Below are 15,629 nucleotides of genomic sequence, written 5' to 3' on the forward strand. Positions count from 1 at the left end.
CGCGGAGTGGCCGGCGCCGCCGCTGCGCAGTGCGCGCGCTGTGGGCACGCGGGGAAGGGCCCCGCGCCTCGTGTGCCCGGAGCGGCGGGCGGGACCCGCCAGCGCCGCAGGGCCGGGCCGGGCCGGGCCGAGCCGGGACGGACGCGGCTGCTGCGGGGCGCCCAGCGCAGCCGCAGGCAGGGGGCGGCGCGCGGCGGAAGTGACGCGCCGGGGACGCGCCGGCGGCGCGGTGCAGCGCAGCTCGGGTCGGATCGGAGCGGCGGGCGGCGCCGGGAGCGGCAGGTACCGCGTCCGCCCGGCCCGGCCCGGCCCGGCCCGGCTCAGCCCGCAGGGGGGCCGCGACGCGGCGCGGTGGGGAGCGGGCAGCGCGGGGAGGGCCGGGCGCGCCCCTCGCCCGCCCGGGGCGCCGCTGCCGCCGGGCCCGGAGGCTGCGGCCCGAGCGTCGGGGAGGCCCCGGCGCGGCCTGGGGGGCTCCGCGGCGGCCGTTGCCGCCGCTGGGCGCGGGACGGCGGTTGCAGGGGGGCCGCGGCCGCCCGCGCACGTGACGGGGCGGCGCCGCCGCCGCCTTCGCGTAGGGGGCGCGGGCGGGAAAGCGGCGGGGGCCGCAGCGCGGGGGCCTGCGCGGAGGGAGCGCCGGGGCCGCTGGCGCCGCGGGGCCCGTGACGCCGCGGGCTCCCTCCCGCCGCCACCGCCGCCGCCACCGCCGCGCTGGGGGTCTGGCCGCGCTGGTGGCGCCTTCAGCGGGTAAATGTGATGCGGGGGGTCCTGGTTGGGAAAAAATCTCGTATTTTTAGCTATGCTCCTCTGTTAATGCAATTGTGAGCTCCGAACCTTAAAAAAAAAAAAAAAAAAAGGAAGCAGTTGTCTTTTCCTTTTTTTTTTCCCTTCTTTTTTTTTTTTTCCAGAGTTTTGAGTGGTCTAAGTCAGACCTAAGAATGACCTTGAATATTTCTGTGTAATAGAAAGCTAAAAGTTAATGGAAAAAATATCCCTAGCAAGATATAACTCTTAAATTGTCCATGTCTCTTGTTTGTTTCTGTAGTACTGCAGTGGAGGCAGAAGTTAATTCATGTTTAAAAGAATACAAAAAGTATGCGTGTGTCACAAGTACGCCCTAAATTGACTTTCAGTTTTCTTTTTTATAAAGTGCATGCAGTTATCCCAAATAAAGTGTTTGGAGATGCTTGGAGCTGTTTGGAGGTGAGGGTTCAGCTCCACAAACCTTTGTGTGTCCTGCTGGATCCTCAGGGTCTGCTCATGTGAGGCAGGTTACCTTCCTGGGGACTGCAATAGTAGCAGATTGCAAAGGTCCATTTATGTTCCAGAAAGAGGGTATTCTGCAAATTGCATGTGCATATATATTGGTGTACATATATACATACATGGATATCTCTTAGATAACATAGCAGCTGATAAGTTTGCTTTTTATTATCACAGTGCTACTTTTTCTTTCCAGGTTTTGATTAGTATTTTAAACTGTCAACACAAGTTTCTCTGGAGCAGATGTTTTCCTAACGTCTCAAGCTTGGCTGAAAACCGACTTTGCTGGAATGCTTTAAAGGGTTAAAACCCTTTAGGGTTTGCCACAATTGTAATTAATTGATTGAAGGAAATATTTCTGGCATCACCAAAGAAATAGCTGGGATCATGGATCAGAACAACAGCTTGCCACCGTATGCTCAAGGCTTAGCCTCCCCTCAGGTAAAAGTGAAGGACTTAGTATGCAATTGTGATCTGAATTTTTTTGTGAAAGTGTCTGTTTCTTGCTTGTAATCTCTACAACTTTTGTGCTTATAGATCTGAAAAAGCATAGATACAGAATGATATTAGTGTAAAACCAAAATTTAAAACCATTAATGCATGTAGTCAGAGTTTTAAGAAATGTGCAAGCATATGGGACTTCCTTGAGCTGAAACATGAGTGAGAAGTTAGAAATATTGATCTTGGTGGTTGGGCATGAAACCATTTCAGTTAGGTCCATGACATAGCCTCCTATGCATGTGGTTGTGATATGGATACACTTGGTATCATAGGTAGTGTCTTCATTCAAACAATTGCAAGTAAAAACAGTGGGTCAGGATGGAGTATGTATGAGTGAGGAATGCACCGGTGTTGCCGGCTGCTGGAGAGCAGTAACCGAATTGGTGAGATCAGCAGAAGTAGGGTTTCATCTTATGCAAGAACTGTATTTTTAGGGGCTTTTTGTTTTTAGTGAATCACTGTGCCTCTGCTTTGATATGATCAACCAAATCGATGTATTCGTAGACTCCTTCAGCAAGCTTATTTTCTCTTGCAGACGAAGTGAAGCCCCTAGGATCCGTAGTTTATTTTTTAACATTATCTTCGGCAGGGCGCCATGACTCCGGGAATTCCAATCTTTAGCCCGATGATGCCGTACGGCACAGGCCTGACCCCGCAGCCTGTCCAGAGCACCAACAGCCTGTCCCTGCTGGAGGAGCAGCAGCGGCAGCAGCAGCAGCAGCAGCAAGCGGCGCAGCAGTCCACGTCTCAGCAAGGCGCGCAGGCAGCGGCCGGCCAGGCGCCCCAGCTCTTCCATTCACAGACTCTCACCACGGCCCCCTTGCCAGGAACCACCCCGCTCTACCCCTCTCCCATGACGCCCATGACTCCTATAACTCCTGCAACGCCGGCGTCCGAGAGCTCCGGCATCGTGCCGCAGCTGCAGTGAGTGCCGCGGATCCCGGCGCGGTTTGTCCTTGCTCGGTAGCCCTCTAAGGACCTGGGGCCAGGCCCTGGCAGGAACTGGGTACCGTGTCTTGGCAGGAAGAAAGGTCCTCAGAGGTCATTTATGGGTCTGCTTTAATATATGAGTACTTTTTTTAAGCTGAGCGTCTGTTACTAAGGTGGTTAGTAATCGAAGCAGCTTTTTAGCGATTTGTAAGATATCCCTTATTTAAATGCCCAAGTGTGGAATGTCATACAGGTCTTAGCAGAGTCTGACCTTTAGCTTAGTGCACTCTAGGTATTAAACTGAATACATGAGCGATCATAGTTGAAGAAAAGCTGAAAGAGTAGAGGGGAAGAAACCGTGTAGCAACTAGAGCTGAAAGTGTCCTTAATAATCCACACTGCTTTCTAGTTCATTGCCACAGCTGTGTGATTGGGGAAAAGCACCAGAACTAGTATTGTAGGTTCAGTTATCAAAATATTTTCACTGAGCTTTAGCTATAAAGAGACCTGTGTGTCAAATTATGGAAGGCCAAAAGACAGTCAGGCTCAGCTTTGCAGTGGCAGAGTGGTCCCTAGTTTTTACTCCACTAAGGACCTTTAGGTTGCAGAGTTTACTTAGAAAATGATTTTCCAAAGATCTTAGGTTTCCTAGAGACCATATTTGTGTCACACAGCAATGGGCCTTGCTTGTGTAGTCAACCCGACTCAAGGCTACTCATTCCTTTGTAGTCTTCCACCCCTCAGGATACTGACTTTCTTCCCCTTTAAAGAGCATAGCAAGGAAATTTTCAGATAATGTTATGGCTGCCTCATTTTTTTTCCTGTTCCCAGCAACCCCCCTGACTGTGATGGGGATTCTCAATCTCAAGAGTTTCTCTTGCCAAACGGAAGTGCAGATTTGTCTCACGAGGCACTTTTAATAATAGTTGGCAGAACAGGAGGGATTGGCAATTGTGCTTCAGGAGCAAATGCTTTAGAAAAGGTGTACAACCTGAGCCAAAAGACTGCCCAGTCTCGCACTTGGATAAAACAAATTGTACATGGTTAAAAATGTAAAAAGCTTATATTTTTTTAAAAAAATTATTAATTAATACATTTCTCTGAACTGTCTTCAGGAATATTGTGTCCACGGTTAATCTTGGTTGCAAACTTGACCTAAAAACCATTGCACTTCGTGCCCGAAATGCTGAATATAACCCCAAGGTAAGAGAAGAATTTCCCCCTATAGCAGATATGGCAAAGGCATAGGTTTTGAGCATAATTTGCTGTCATAGCTAGATTGAAAAAACATCCTCCTATGAATGTAGTTTTGTACTGCTGCTTAAAAAAGATCTTTGATAACCTTAGACCATTCTTCAAATTAGTAGGAAGCAGAAAGAACATAATGCATTTATGAAGAAGCTAACTGACAGTGTAATACATAGCCAAAGTTTTTGGATACAGAGCTCACCTCACCTGCTACTCACATGAACCTGTTATCTGTGGTCAGACGGTTCATACCAGCCTGAAATGCCTGAAGTTATCTACCTCCTAAAAAGGAGAAAGGGAATTTGGTTTCTGTTCTCCTGCCAGAGCCAGGGTTGTTTGGTGTGCGGTGGCTCCTGCTGCGGGCGGCTCCGTGGGAGTCTGGTGGCTGCAGCGCGGTCCCGGCTGTGAGTCCGGCTTCGCCGCTGAGCGCCGCTTCGTGTGGCCCGCAGCGCTCCCGCAGCGGCTGTGCTCGGCGCAGGAGCAAAAGGAAGCTGGGCTTGGCCTGTCTGTTTCCAAGGTGTCCACTGTTGCAAACGGTGGTTTTGGAGCACTGACGACTAAACCCCACTGACGAGGGGGTAAATTTAACTGTGTAGAAGTCAGCAGCAGCAGAGGCCCTGGAGAATTGAATCAAGAAAATAATGTTGCTTCATTTTTCTTTCACTTGGTTCTTCTTTGGATAGTTACATTTCCAGCCACAGCTATTAGACATTGTTTTTAATGAAAGTTTAGATGCTGCGTAATCGAATTGGCTTGCCTTTTTTGGGGTGTATGATTATTTTCTCGTTTTATTTAGTTTTAATAATGTAGGATCTTGCTACAGTTTATCTGAACTCACCTCAAATGATTAAGGGCCTGCATGCAGGTGTATGTAAGAAATAATTGTGCCGTACCATAAAGTTTATATCAATGATGCTGTTACATAATGGAATGTGAGGGAGATTTGAGTGCAGCAAAAGAACGAGTCTGAATGATCAATATGAAACGTTGTTTTCCACAGCAGGGGGAGAGAAGGATTATGTAATGCACGCCTGACTTTTAGTCAGTACACTTAGCTGTCGAAAAGATGCTGCTTGACTGTATCACTTGAGCCATAGCTTGACAAGTGTGGTGTTAGGTAGCCCACGTTACTGTCATAATTATGTCAGCAGAAGAGTTTATGGGGCTACATGATGAACTGGTCTACGTTAAATATAACAGGCAAACGGGTGTGTGTGTGTGTGTGTGTATACACCCAGCTTCGTTTTTAGCATCTCCAGCTTTTATTGAGTTTGAGAATAAATGGAGGTAGAGATGCTTAAAGTGGAAAAAAAACTGAAGCAAATTGGGCTGCTGTGTTTTACTGCCGCAGTTCCAGTGGCTTCCTTTTCCAATGAATGTGGCTTCTGAGTTTCATTTCCAGGTGTTCTGTTAGCAGTGTTGTAGCACTGCCCAGTTTTTTAAGACACAGAGTAGATCGTAAGACGTTTGCATGTACTCCTTCATCCTGCTCACAACACAACAAATCTCAGGACGTGGGGAGAAAGGCTTCTCAAGATGTCTTCTCTATGTTGCAGACCCTAGCATTATGTATATGTTGTGTGTAGAATAATGGGAAGTGAGCTTAGTAAAATAGGAATGTAATGGGAAATACCCGTCATGTCCGACCCTACCTCAAAGTGTGTGTAGTGGAAGCTACTTGAAATATTCCAGTCATACATGATCCATTAAGTATGTTTGGATTTAGTATTTCTGAGAAATACAATATCAAATGCTACTGAAAATATACAGATTTGGAATATGCAAATGATTGCAGCAATATATCACTAATAGTGTCAACTTTCACATTTCAGCGTTTTGCTGCTGTTATCATGAGAATAAGAGAACCTCGTACTACTGCACTTATATTCAGCTCTGGAAAAATGGTGTGCACGGGAGCAAAAAGGTATGCATAGCCTGTTACAAGAACGCTGCTGCCTTCAGACTGTCTTTCTGCTGTGGCTGGTGGTTTGGAAACACTGTTGTTTGTGCTCATGCTGCCTCCCAATTCATTACTTTGTCAGGAGATCCAAGTCTCTGGTCCCTGTAGTCTGATCTGTTTTTAACATGATCAGTGAAGCATTTTGAAAGCCAACCATAAACTTAACTCCAGTGGGCAGGAGAGAAATTCTGATCCTTGTTCCTTTCACGTGGATTCATTCAGGCATCCAAAAGGAACAGAGCAGAGGTTATGAGGAATGAACAGGGCCATAGAGTTTCTCTCCCTGATGACTCTTGAAGTTTAAATTATCTTGTGCTGCTGAAAACCAAGCAGAGTTTTTCAGCTGTTTACAAAACTGAAGCAAACTGAATTCTGCCAAAGCCAGTGAGGCCGTGCAGTTGTGATAAACTGGGTTCGAGTGCCTCGCCTGAGAAAGGCAGAGGAGTCCACAGCTTTTCTGTAGGAACATGCATTTCCCAGCAGTAGCTCAAGGTTGTTCTACACTGAAGAAAACATTTTGGCTTACTAGAGGGACTCAGATAGATATTCTAAGAGCGTAAAGAGTGTAAATGATGCCTTTGTACCTTATTGCATAGACATATATCTGTGTATACGTATACAATGTAGACAGCGATTACAATACATTCAGGATCTTAGTATCAAAATTAGAATACGAATCAGTCCTAGTTGTTAATTTTAAATGTAAAAACTTGGCTTGTTGAGCAGTGCAGTGGGGAGGATCACATTTTAACAGAGTAAAATATTTGTAGATCAATGCAGTTTGTTTCAAGTAATACTAATGGAATAAAATGGATATTCTTTTCTCCCTTCAGTGAAGAGCAGTCCAGACTGGCAGCAAGGAAGTATGCTAGAGTTGTCCAGAAATTGGGTTTTCCAGCAAAATTTTTGGATTTTAAAATTCAGAACATGGTGGGGAGCTGTGATGTAAAATTTCCCATCAGATTAGAAGGATTGGTACTTACACACCAGCAGTTCAGCAGGTAAATAAAGGTTTGCTTATGTTTCATTCTTGCTGTATGCTTGGTCATCTAGAAGGCGACATCTGTTCAGACTGTCCCCTTGCACCAGAGGGAAATCAGCATCATTACTTCCATCACTGCCTTTCATCTGGTGCAATTATGTTGCCAATGTGAACCCATATGTTTCTGTAGCCTGCATCTGCTCTGTGCATTGCTGTAGTGCAGCAGGTGGCTGGGACATCTATCTGCTAGCGGGTTTATGTCGCTCTCTTCTCTTACAGCTATGAGCCGGAATTGTTTCCTGGCTTAATCTACAGAATGATCAAGCCGAGAATTGTTCTGCTTATTTTTGTTTCTGGAAAAGTGGTTTTAACTGGTAAGTCGGCAGTATCTTATTCCAGTAGGTCAGATTTAGACTATATTACACAGTAGTATCTAAAGTGTGTGTCTTGCTAGTTGCTTTCCCTTGGAAGTGATGGTGCTGAGGAGCAGGGCGAGCCGCACATCTCTGACACCACCTCTGTTTCCAGATGTTGTTCCCAATGCTCGTACTCTTGGAACAACCTCCACAGGTCAAAGGCCTTTCTTTGGAAAGATCCCATGGGGCCCCGCTTTGTAGTCAAGGCTCTTCGAGAACTTCTGCATAAGAACATGGCATTTGCAAGTGCAGCATTCACACCAAAATGCTAGTGAAATCAAAGTAAACACAGTGAGAAGGCTGATAATGCATGGCTTGTACAGAATGAGTGGACAATGTATCAGTAAAAACAGGGACTCATATAAATGTCTGTGTTTATACATATGTAAATGTATAGGGTTTACATTAAGATGAAGCATTCAGGTAAGCACTGTGAACACTAAAATTAAGTATTTGACTCTGGAGAAAGGTACGGAGTAACTTCACTCCCTTTTTTTCTCTAGGTGCTAAAGTCCGAGCAGAAATCTATGAAGCGTTTGAAAACATCTATCCTATTTTAAAGGGATTCAGAAAGACAACGTAACAGTTTCTACAAATTTTGGAGAAAGCGGGGGTACATTTTAAAAGGTATTGCGTATGGCACAGCAGTAACAAGAGATGGACATTCACTGAAACTGCAACACCAGGACTTGGACTGTTTCCCAGTTAGTGCCTATTTCCCTGGTACTCTAGGGGAATTGTATTATCGATTACGTCTACTGAGTTACTGTGAGTTGCTTTACAGGGCTGTTCTTGGAGCAGTCCCTCCAAGTTTTATTTATAATCTAGCTTTTAAATAGTTTTAATGCCAGTTCTAATAGAAAATCCTTAAGTTGGTTTGGAAGACAAACGCAACCATGTCACTCAGCATATAAACCACTTGAATTGCCATGTATATACGTTTTAACTTCCTCCGTAAAACCATCGTTTTTATAATTTTCAGAATTTTAAGTTTTTAAATTTTTTCAATTTTAATCTTTTTGGGTGCCAGACACATTCCCTATTTCCAGCGTTACGCAAGACAGAATAAATTTATTAATGAAAATGGTTCACTGTACATATATAATATATATATACTTCCTCTTCCCCCCACCCCTTCAGCCCCACATGTACAATAAACCCTGTTTATACAAGTATCAGAACTGTCTTAATGAATTTTAAAATATTAGAGTGAAATACTTTGAACATTTTTTTATTTGATCCAGATTTTTTTTTCAATAGCACATGCACTATTGTAACTGACTTGTCATTTAGGGAAGACCTTAACAGTGTCCCAGCTTGCTTACCCGCAGTCATATCCTTGGCAACATCTAGCTTGAAAATTTCTCAGTTCTTGAAGTAAAGGAGATTAAAGTATCAAGAAGTTTGCTGTTTAAGTACATACTGCTTCAACAGAGGGATTAATGCAAGTCATAAATAGCTGTGTGTAACTGAATTGGAACAGGGGACTTCTGCTTAGCTTCTAGGATTTCTTTAAATTACTGCCTTTGTATTTTACAAACTATGGCAATCTCAGTATAGTAAGTGTTCCTGTAAAATGTCAAAAGCCCTTACAAACAGTCAGCTTGTACATAATCTTCCCTTCGATCTGTGCTTGAAGCCTAACAGGCTGAGAACTAAAAATAAATAGCCCTTTTTCTCTTCTTTTTTTTTTTTTCCCCCTACAGTGCATTTCCAGTAAGAGTAACCTTTCTGTGACTTTCACATTCTTTCAGCTTTTATCTAGAACTAACCCAAATGTAACCACACTCTTTAATTTGCAAAATTTGTGCTTTATCCCAGACAAGGTGAAGCTATGGCTGACCTAGCACCCCCTCTATTTGCAAACCCTGAGGGAACTTAGTTCTTGTAGTTGCCTTTTCTTTCCTGCAGTGGCATACACAGATGTGACTGGGCTTCTGAACTGGTCTTTTTAATTGGTTGCATTGATCCCACCAGAAGGGTGGTGTTTAAAGACTTACCTTTGGCAGGATAAGTTCAAGACACCAAAGTTGATGCATATTCAGGTGCTGCAGTAGTTTGTGCTGTTTGAGGCAGTGAAGATAAACATGACAATAGTGTCTGGCCCCGCTTTTGTAGGACTCCAAATGTTAACCAATACAATGGCAACCAACTATTCGCAAAATTTTGCAAACTTTGCCAGGAAATTTTTGAGCCTTAAGTAGCTGGCGGCTGGTTTTCATCACAGTCAGCTGAGCTGTGGTAGAGCTACATATGTCTGTTAACTGCACTGTGTGTTAAAACCACCATTTTAGAAATGCAAGTTTTAGGATGACCAGACAGCCTGTGCTGCAAGCATCCTCTGCCTGCTCATTGGGGCATTTGCACCATCTAAAGTGACAGAAATAAAACAACCTAGAAGTCACAGTGGAAACAGTCATAAAACAAGAGTGGGCCTAAGACTTATGTAAAATCAGTACTGGAATCACTGGTGAGCAGGAATGAGCAGGGTAAGAGAATAAGGAACTGATGTAAATAGATATTACACTGAGACCAGAAAAAGAGCTTGATCTTTTCAACTAAGTGTAGCTATAGGTGTATGAACCCTTAAGCAATAGTCCCCATAAATTCCATGTTCTGCTTTTATTTTTCTCATTCCTCAGCCCTCGGGCAGTCAAATACCAGAGCAACCTCTGCAGAGAATTGTTTTTCAACTTCACCAGTGGTGGCAGATGTTTCAGCTTGAAAATACGCTGCTACACCTAATAAGCAACAACAACCATGTTCTACGTCAGCAACCTTGGTTTAAATTACTATTTCATCAGACAATCCCAGGTAGAAGTAGATTGCTAAGACTTCGTTACTGGTCCCCAAGTCAGATAAAACATGCATAGGAACAGTTTTGATGCATTTAACTCTGAGGCACAGAGTTCAGATTTAAGTTATGTACTGAAAGGCAAGGCACCCTGGATTTACGTTAGCTAGGACTACCTTACACATCCTGAGCCCTCTGTGATCTCACAGTAATCTGCTTTCCCTGGGAGTTGATTTTTGAGCAGCACAAAGCCAGACAACAGTTAAAGTTCTAAAAGTCCAGCCACTGACAAAGGACACTTCCACCCATCCAAGAACGCTTCATCTTTATTTAAACATTCAGAACTATGCAGTCTGAGACGATGCAAGATTTGAGGTGAAATTTACTGTAATAAAAGCACCTGCTTTTGGTAGCGGGCTGAAGTAAAATGTTCCACTGGGGCCCAGGAAAGCAGCTGCCAAGGTCCACTTTTCTTTCTTTTTTCTTAATCACTGTTACAAGATACCAGTGACATCAGCCCAGTTACCTGCTTGCAAAGTGCATGGATGCACTGCAGCAGGATTACATGCAGATGGTTGAGCTCAGCGGCAGGATGGAAGTTCGATGGAGCCTGCAGAGAAGTCCTGTTTCCATATGAACTCCTCGGCGTACCCGCCGCCCTCGCTGCAGCTCTCGGCACACGTGTACACGGCCAGCGTGCCCCAGTCGATGCTCTCACCAAGGCTGTCCACCTGCAGGTGGTTCAGGAGCTGGGGCATGATCTGCAGGGAGACGCACAAGTTTAGAGACAGGCCACAACTAACTGCCCACTTCTGAGGGGTTTCCCTTCTCCTAAGGAAGCCCTGCCTTCATTCCTGTTCTGTCAGACCAATGTGCAAAAAGTAAGTCAAAACTTATTTAATAATATGGCTGTTCAAACTAAATATATTTGGATTCCTTCAAGCAGTGTACTCAGTGCACAAGAAATCAAAGGCATGGCTCTGCTTATTTATTTAAGGAGCAACAACCAGCCATACTAAAAGCATGCATCTATTTTAAAGCACTCTCCCATAGAAATTCCATTTGGCTAAGGATTGTCGGATTTAGAAGCAAATCTTTCTATTGGAAAATATCTTCGTAACTATTTTTTTGTGTGTGTTTTCATGACAGGAAGTGTATTCCCTGTATGGACACTTCTAGTATCCAAGTTCCTGGATACTTCCAGCTAGACATATTTCCACGTCACACCCTGAAATATTTTTTCTCTTAAAAAAAAGAAAAAAAAAAAAAGGTTCCTATTACTGACAAGATGGTTCCATAGCCACAAGTGCGCCATTTTATGGATCACACAAATTATCAGCATCAAAACCTACTCTCTATATGTGAAAGTCCTACAAGAGCAGTTACACTAGTAAACAGTCATTACACAGGCAACTGTAGTTACTGTGTGATGACTTTATCTCACTCTCATTATATAAGCTAGTGTCTATAAAATTAGAACCTGTCACATTTAAACTACACTACCTAGATTATCTTTAGATGAATTTACATACCTGGAATTCAAATATCCTTTTGGCACCACATGAGCAGTTTGGGATATCTTTTTCTTCAGGAATATTTTCACCTGACACCCAGATGGGGCCTTCTCCTCCCCTGCAGTATCTAATAATCTGAAATGGAGCAGGAATTCAGGTTCTCAAGGCTGTCTTTTTTCACCTCGGTACAAAAATTGGTATTTACTGACATACATAAAGCTGTAAGATGCATGCAGATGAACATTTTCAGACACTCATACCCTCTGTTGTTTGGTTACTATTTAAATATTAATATAGAAACTGGGGCATTAACCACAAGAGGACAGTGGTGGAAATCAGCTAGTATGTGGATCACAAGAAGCAGGCGATGAACCCACCCCAGGTAGAGGAGAGACCAGGATGAAAATCTGCTTTCTGAATGTGCACCCTAATCCCTGAGCTTCCAAGATGTCTCTTACCTGGAGGCAAGAATCTCTTTCCTCACCACTCTTGTAGATCTAGACCTGTATTTTCTCTTACTCTGATTTTTTTAAAACGTTCTGTGGTGGCAAAAGATAGTGGGCAAGGGGAGCGTGAAAAATTGAGTCATCAAGTCATAAGCTCCCTCACTCAGGTGAGCCTTTCAAAAGCCAAACTCTCACGTGTCAGATGATGACACCTGTACCAGCCTCACCCCCAAACGGTGGGACTCACACAGCTCTTCCCTGCAGTTCTGGTGAGAAGGAAAGTGCAAGAAGGTGGCGGGAGGAGAGTGGTACTTCCTCTTCTTTTGCAAGGGACACTTTACAGAAGAGCAGCTGCTGCCCTCATTTTGGCTTTAATGCCCCTGTGCTGCTCATCCTGACAAATTCTTTACCATGGATCAAGTTCTGCATCTAAAGAAGGGTGGTTAAAGACATTGGTTAAAGCATGTGGAGGAGGATGAGGCATCCTCACAGCCATCTCTAACTGGAGGTATGTGAAGCAGTGAAACGTTTTTCACAGAACATGTGAATTCAGAAGAGAGGAATTCACATGTTTTCTGACCTGCTCTGGTTCTGCAGCTATTCGCTCCTTAAACTTCTGGAAGATCTTGTCATCTTCAGTCTCATGTTTTGCCATTGCTTCCAATGTCTCTTCATCTAAAGATAGCAGTCCTCCACCTAAGCAAGGAAAAGCCCACGAGAGATTACGGGCTACCGCAGCAGTGGATCCCACCCGGAGAAGACACCTGAGCTCTGCGCATACTGGGGAAGTTCCCACCACTGAAACACTTCTCTGTGACATCCCTGCCACAGCATATCCCTGCTCACATCCCTGTGGAGTCTCTAGACAGCTTTAGAGCTCCATAAGATCCAGCTGGGAACCCAGCAGCTTTCTCTGCAACACCCCACGCTCCTACACCCCATCTCCATGCAACGCCTCTGTGGTGGGGAGCTGAAGACACATGATTAGTACTTTAGGGAAAGGGCCTACACTTCAACTACCTGACTAATGCCTTCTCAAAGCAGCTTTCCTCCAGCATTTTTTTTCCTAAGGCTTAACCAGATGAAGCCAAACCCGCTTAACTCAACCTCCCCCCTCTACCCGTCCATTCTTCTACCCATTGCCCAGCAAGTCTCCCTGCAAAAGCAGTTTCTGTCACAGGATACATACAAAAGACTTGTGCAAGACAGCAGCACATATACAAGCAGCAATGGTTAACAGAAATAGCTTGGATATGGAAGCTGCATTTTGTTTGTATCACGGATGACCACAGATGAGCCTCGCATCACAGGCAGTTTACAATGAACCCTTCAACGCAGTATTTTACATTGTACAGACACAATGCAGGCTGCACCTGGAAAAATGTCAGACAGCATCACACATTTCTTACTCGCACTGCCCGTATCTTGGAGTTCCTCTTGTTTGCCTGAGTTCTCTGATGCATCTGCAGCTGCTGCTTCATCGTCAGCATCGATGCTGGTATCGGAAGGAGATTCTGGTTCCTCAGGTTCTATCAGAATTTCATATTCCGGAAAAAGGAATTCATTATGTTCTGGAATTGCATCCTCCAAATCATCTGCAAAAACAAAAAGCAGGTACTATTTCACAATGTCATCCCTCCTTCAAAATACAGCACAGACATTGCGAGAGAAAAAGGATTCACTTCACCGCTAAGAGTGCTCTGAGCTTACAGTAAAGGAGGCAGAATTTGTTTCAGGCAGAGCAGAAACTGTAATAGGTGACAAGTTACCCTCAACCTTTGTAAATCCACATGACAGAACAGACTGAACAGAGTTAGGAGCTGCATTTAAGGAAAAAAAAAAGTGCAGTTTTACAGCCCTGCACAGAGCTCATTCTAACTAGTATATTCAAAGAAGACAGGCATGCTACCAGCACCTTATGGCCATACCACTTTCCCTACTTTTCCTTTTTATTTGTGAGCAAAGTTAACAGATCAAGTGTACCTGCTATAAGAATGAGGGAATAATTAAACACTCTTGTGTTTCAAATTGTCACTATTTAAAAGAAATGTTTCACACATTTGCCTCACAACTTGATTTACCTAATTCCAGTTTTCACCTACTGCTTTTTTCCACTTCTCATAATCAATGTTTAGGGGCAGAGGGTCTTTAAGGGCAGAGGTCTCTTCCTCTAAGCAGAGACACCTCGCGCACCAAATTTCACCGCGCCGTTGTTAACCTGGTACTTGTAAAGCCCAGAGAAGCACTTTCAATAAACCATGAATTACAGCAGCTGTCTGGCTGTAAGCTCTATATAAGACCCCGATTCCAAGGGGCGAGTTACGAGGATACCGCCCTGGGAGAGGGGCTGGCTCCAGGGCAGCCCACTTGTGCGAGGCGCTGCTCGCTGCCGCCCGGCCTCCCCGCAGGCCCGGCCCGCGCGGTACCCACCCGCGGGCAGCGCGCAGCGCCGCCGGTGCCCGCGCCGCCAGTCGAGCGCCTGGTGCTCGGCGCCGCAGTAGCTGGCGCGGCGGCAGCGGGCGCAGGCGCGGGGCGCGGGGCAGCCGCACACGCGGCACAGCGCGGCCCCGCTGCGGAGGCGCCGGGGCGGCGCGGCGGCGGCGGCGGCGCCGGGCGGCAGCTCCCGCGGCGGCGGCTCCTCGGGGTACGTGTCGTTGCGGCGCGGCAGCTGGTTGCGGAACACTGCGGGCGAGAGGCGGCGTGAGCGGCGCGGCCCGCGGCCCCGCACGCGCCCGGCCCCGCCGCCGCCGCCCCCTCACCGCGCAGGGGCCCGCGCGGGCCGGGCGCGCCGTAGCAGCCCGCGCCGCGGCAGGCGAACACGAAGAGGCTGCGGTGGAAGGCGTCGGCGCGGGCGGGCAGCGGCGCGTAGAGCTGCAGCAGCAGCGCGCAGGGCTGCGCGCAGCGGGCGCAGCGCAGCGCGGCGGGGCCCGGCAGCCCGGCCTCGCCCAGCCACGCGGGCCGCCCGCCGACCTTGCTGGGGAAGTGCGCGCTGCGCAGCCGCCACGGCGCCGCCGCCGCCGCGAAGCCCAGCTCCACCGCCGCCGCCGCCATGGCGCCCGCCGGAAGAGGCCGCGCTCCGCCCCGCGCCGCCCTTCCGCCCGCCCGCCCATCCCGCGCCTGCCGCCCAACCGCCACCGCCAACGGCTGCCGGCCAACGGCTGCGGGGCCCGGGCCGCACGGGGCGCCGCTCTCTGCTCCCCCTTCCTTGCCGGGGCGGCGCTGCCCTCCCGCGCCCTTGATCGAGGCACCACCCGGGAGAGGCGCTGCGCTTTGAAGGGCGTTTTTATAAGTAAGGAGATGAAGGAACCCAAGTAAGGCCAGGTGCTTAAAAAAAGAAGAAAAAAAATACACCACACACAAACACAGTTAGCAGTTCTGATTATTGCCTGAGGTTCCTTTTGCGCTCTTCCTTACTGGAAGCCTTAGAGCTTAAGTAGAGCCAGCCAGCAACGTGTTGGTTTTTTGTTTTTGTTTTCCCTAAACACCAACTTTAATGTTAAGTCTTTAAGTCCCTGTTAACAGTTTCACAGCAATGAAATTATGTGCAATCACTCACATTCCTTGTTACCCCACTAAAA

At 46.7% G+C, this 15,629-nt stretch overlaps 2 protein-coding genes across 2 annotated transcripts; one reads left to right on the top strand and one right to left on the bottom strand.

Annotated features, from left to right (window-relative positions):
- The first annotated feature begins 1,425 nt into the window (after nt 1–1,425).
- Nucleotides 1,426–8,469, top strand: TBP (TATA-box binding protein). The gene is made up of 7 exons (XM_010216337.2): nt 1,426–1,701; nt 2,351–2,685; nt 3,807–3,894; nt 5,772–5,863; nt 6,733–6,900; nt 7,161–7,255; nt 7,801–8,469. Exons 1-7 carry the CDS (start codon nt 1,648–1,650, stop codon nt 7,878–7,880), a joined length of 912 nt encoding a protein of 303 aa, XP_010214639.2. The 5' UTR covers nt 1,426–1,647; the 3' UTR covers nt 7,881–8,469.
- A 1,930-nt stretch (nt 8,470–10,399) lies between these two features.
- On the bottom strand, nt 10,400–15,102 carry PDCD2 (programmed cell death 2). The gene is made up of 6 exons (XM_088534838.1): nt 14,811–15,102; nt 14,482–14,733; nt 13,461–13,646; nt 12,632–12,747; nt 11,624–11,740; nt 10,400–10,852 (listed from the first exon to the last, which is right to left on the bottom strand). Exons 1-6 carry the CDS (start codon nt 15,100–15,102, stop codon nt 10,673–10,675), a joined length of 1,143 nt encoding a protein of 380 aa, XP_088390964.1. The 3' UTR covers nt 10,400–10,672.
- Between the last annotated feature and the right edge of the window lie 527 nt (nt 15,103–15,629).

This window comes from Tinamus guttatus, unplaced genomic scaffold (assembly GCF_059628265.1).
Source record: "Tinamus guttatus ecotype Peru unplaced genomic scaffold, ASM5962826v1 Tinamus_guttatus_pri_ptg000601l, whole genome shotgun sequence".
Lineage (NCBI taxonomy): Eukaryota > Metazoa > Chordata > Aves > Tinamiformes > Tinamidae > Tinamus > Tinamus guttatus.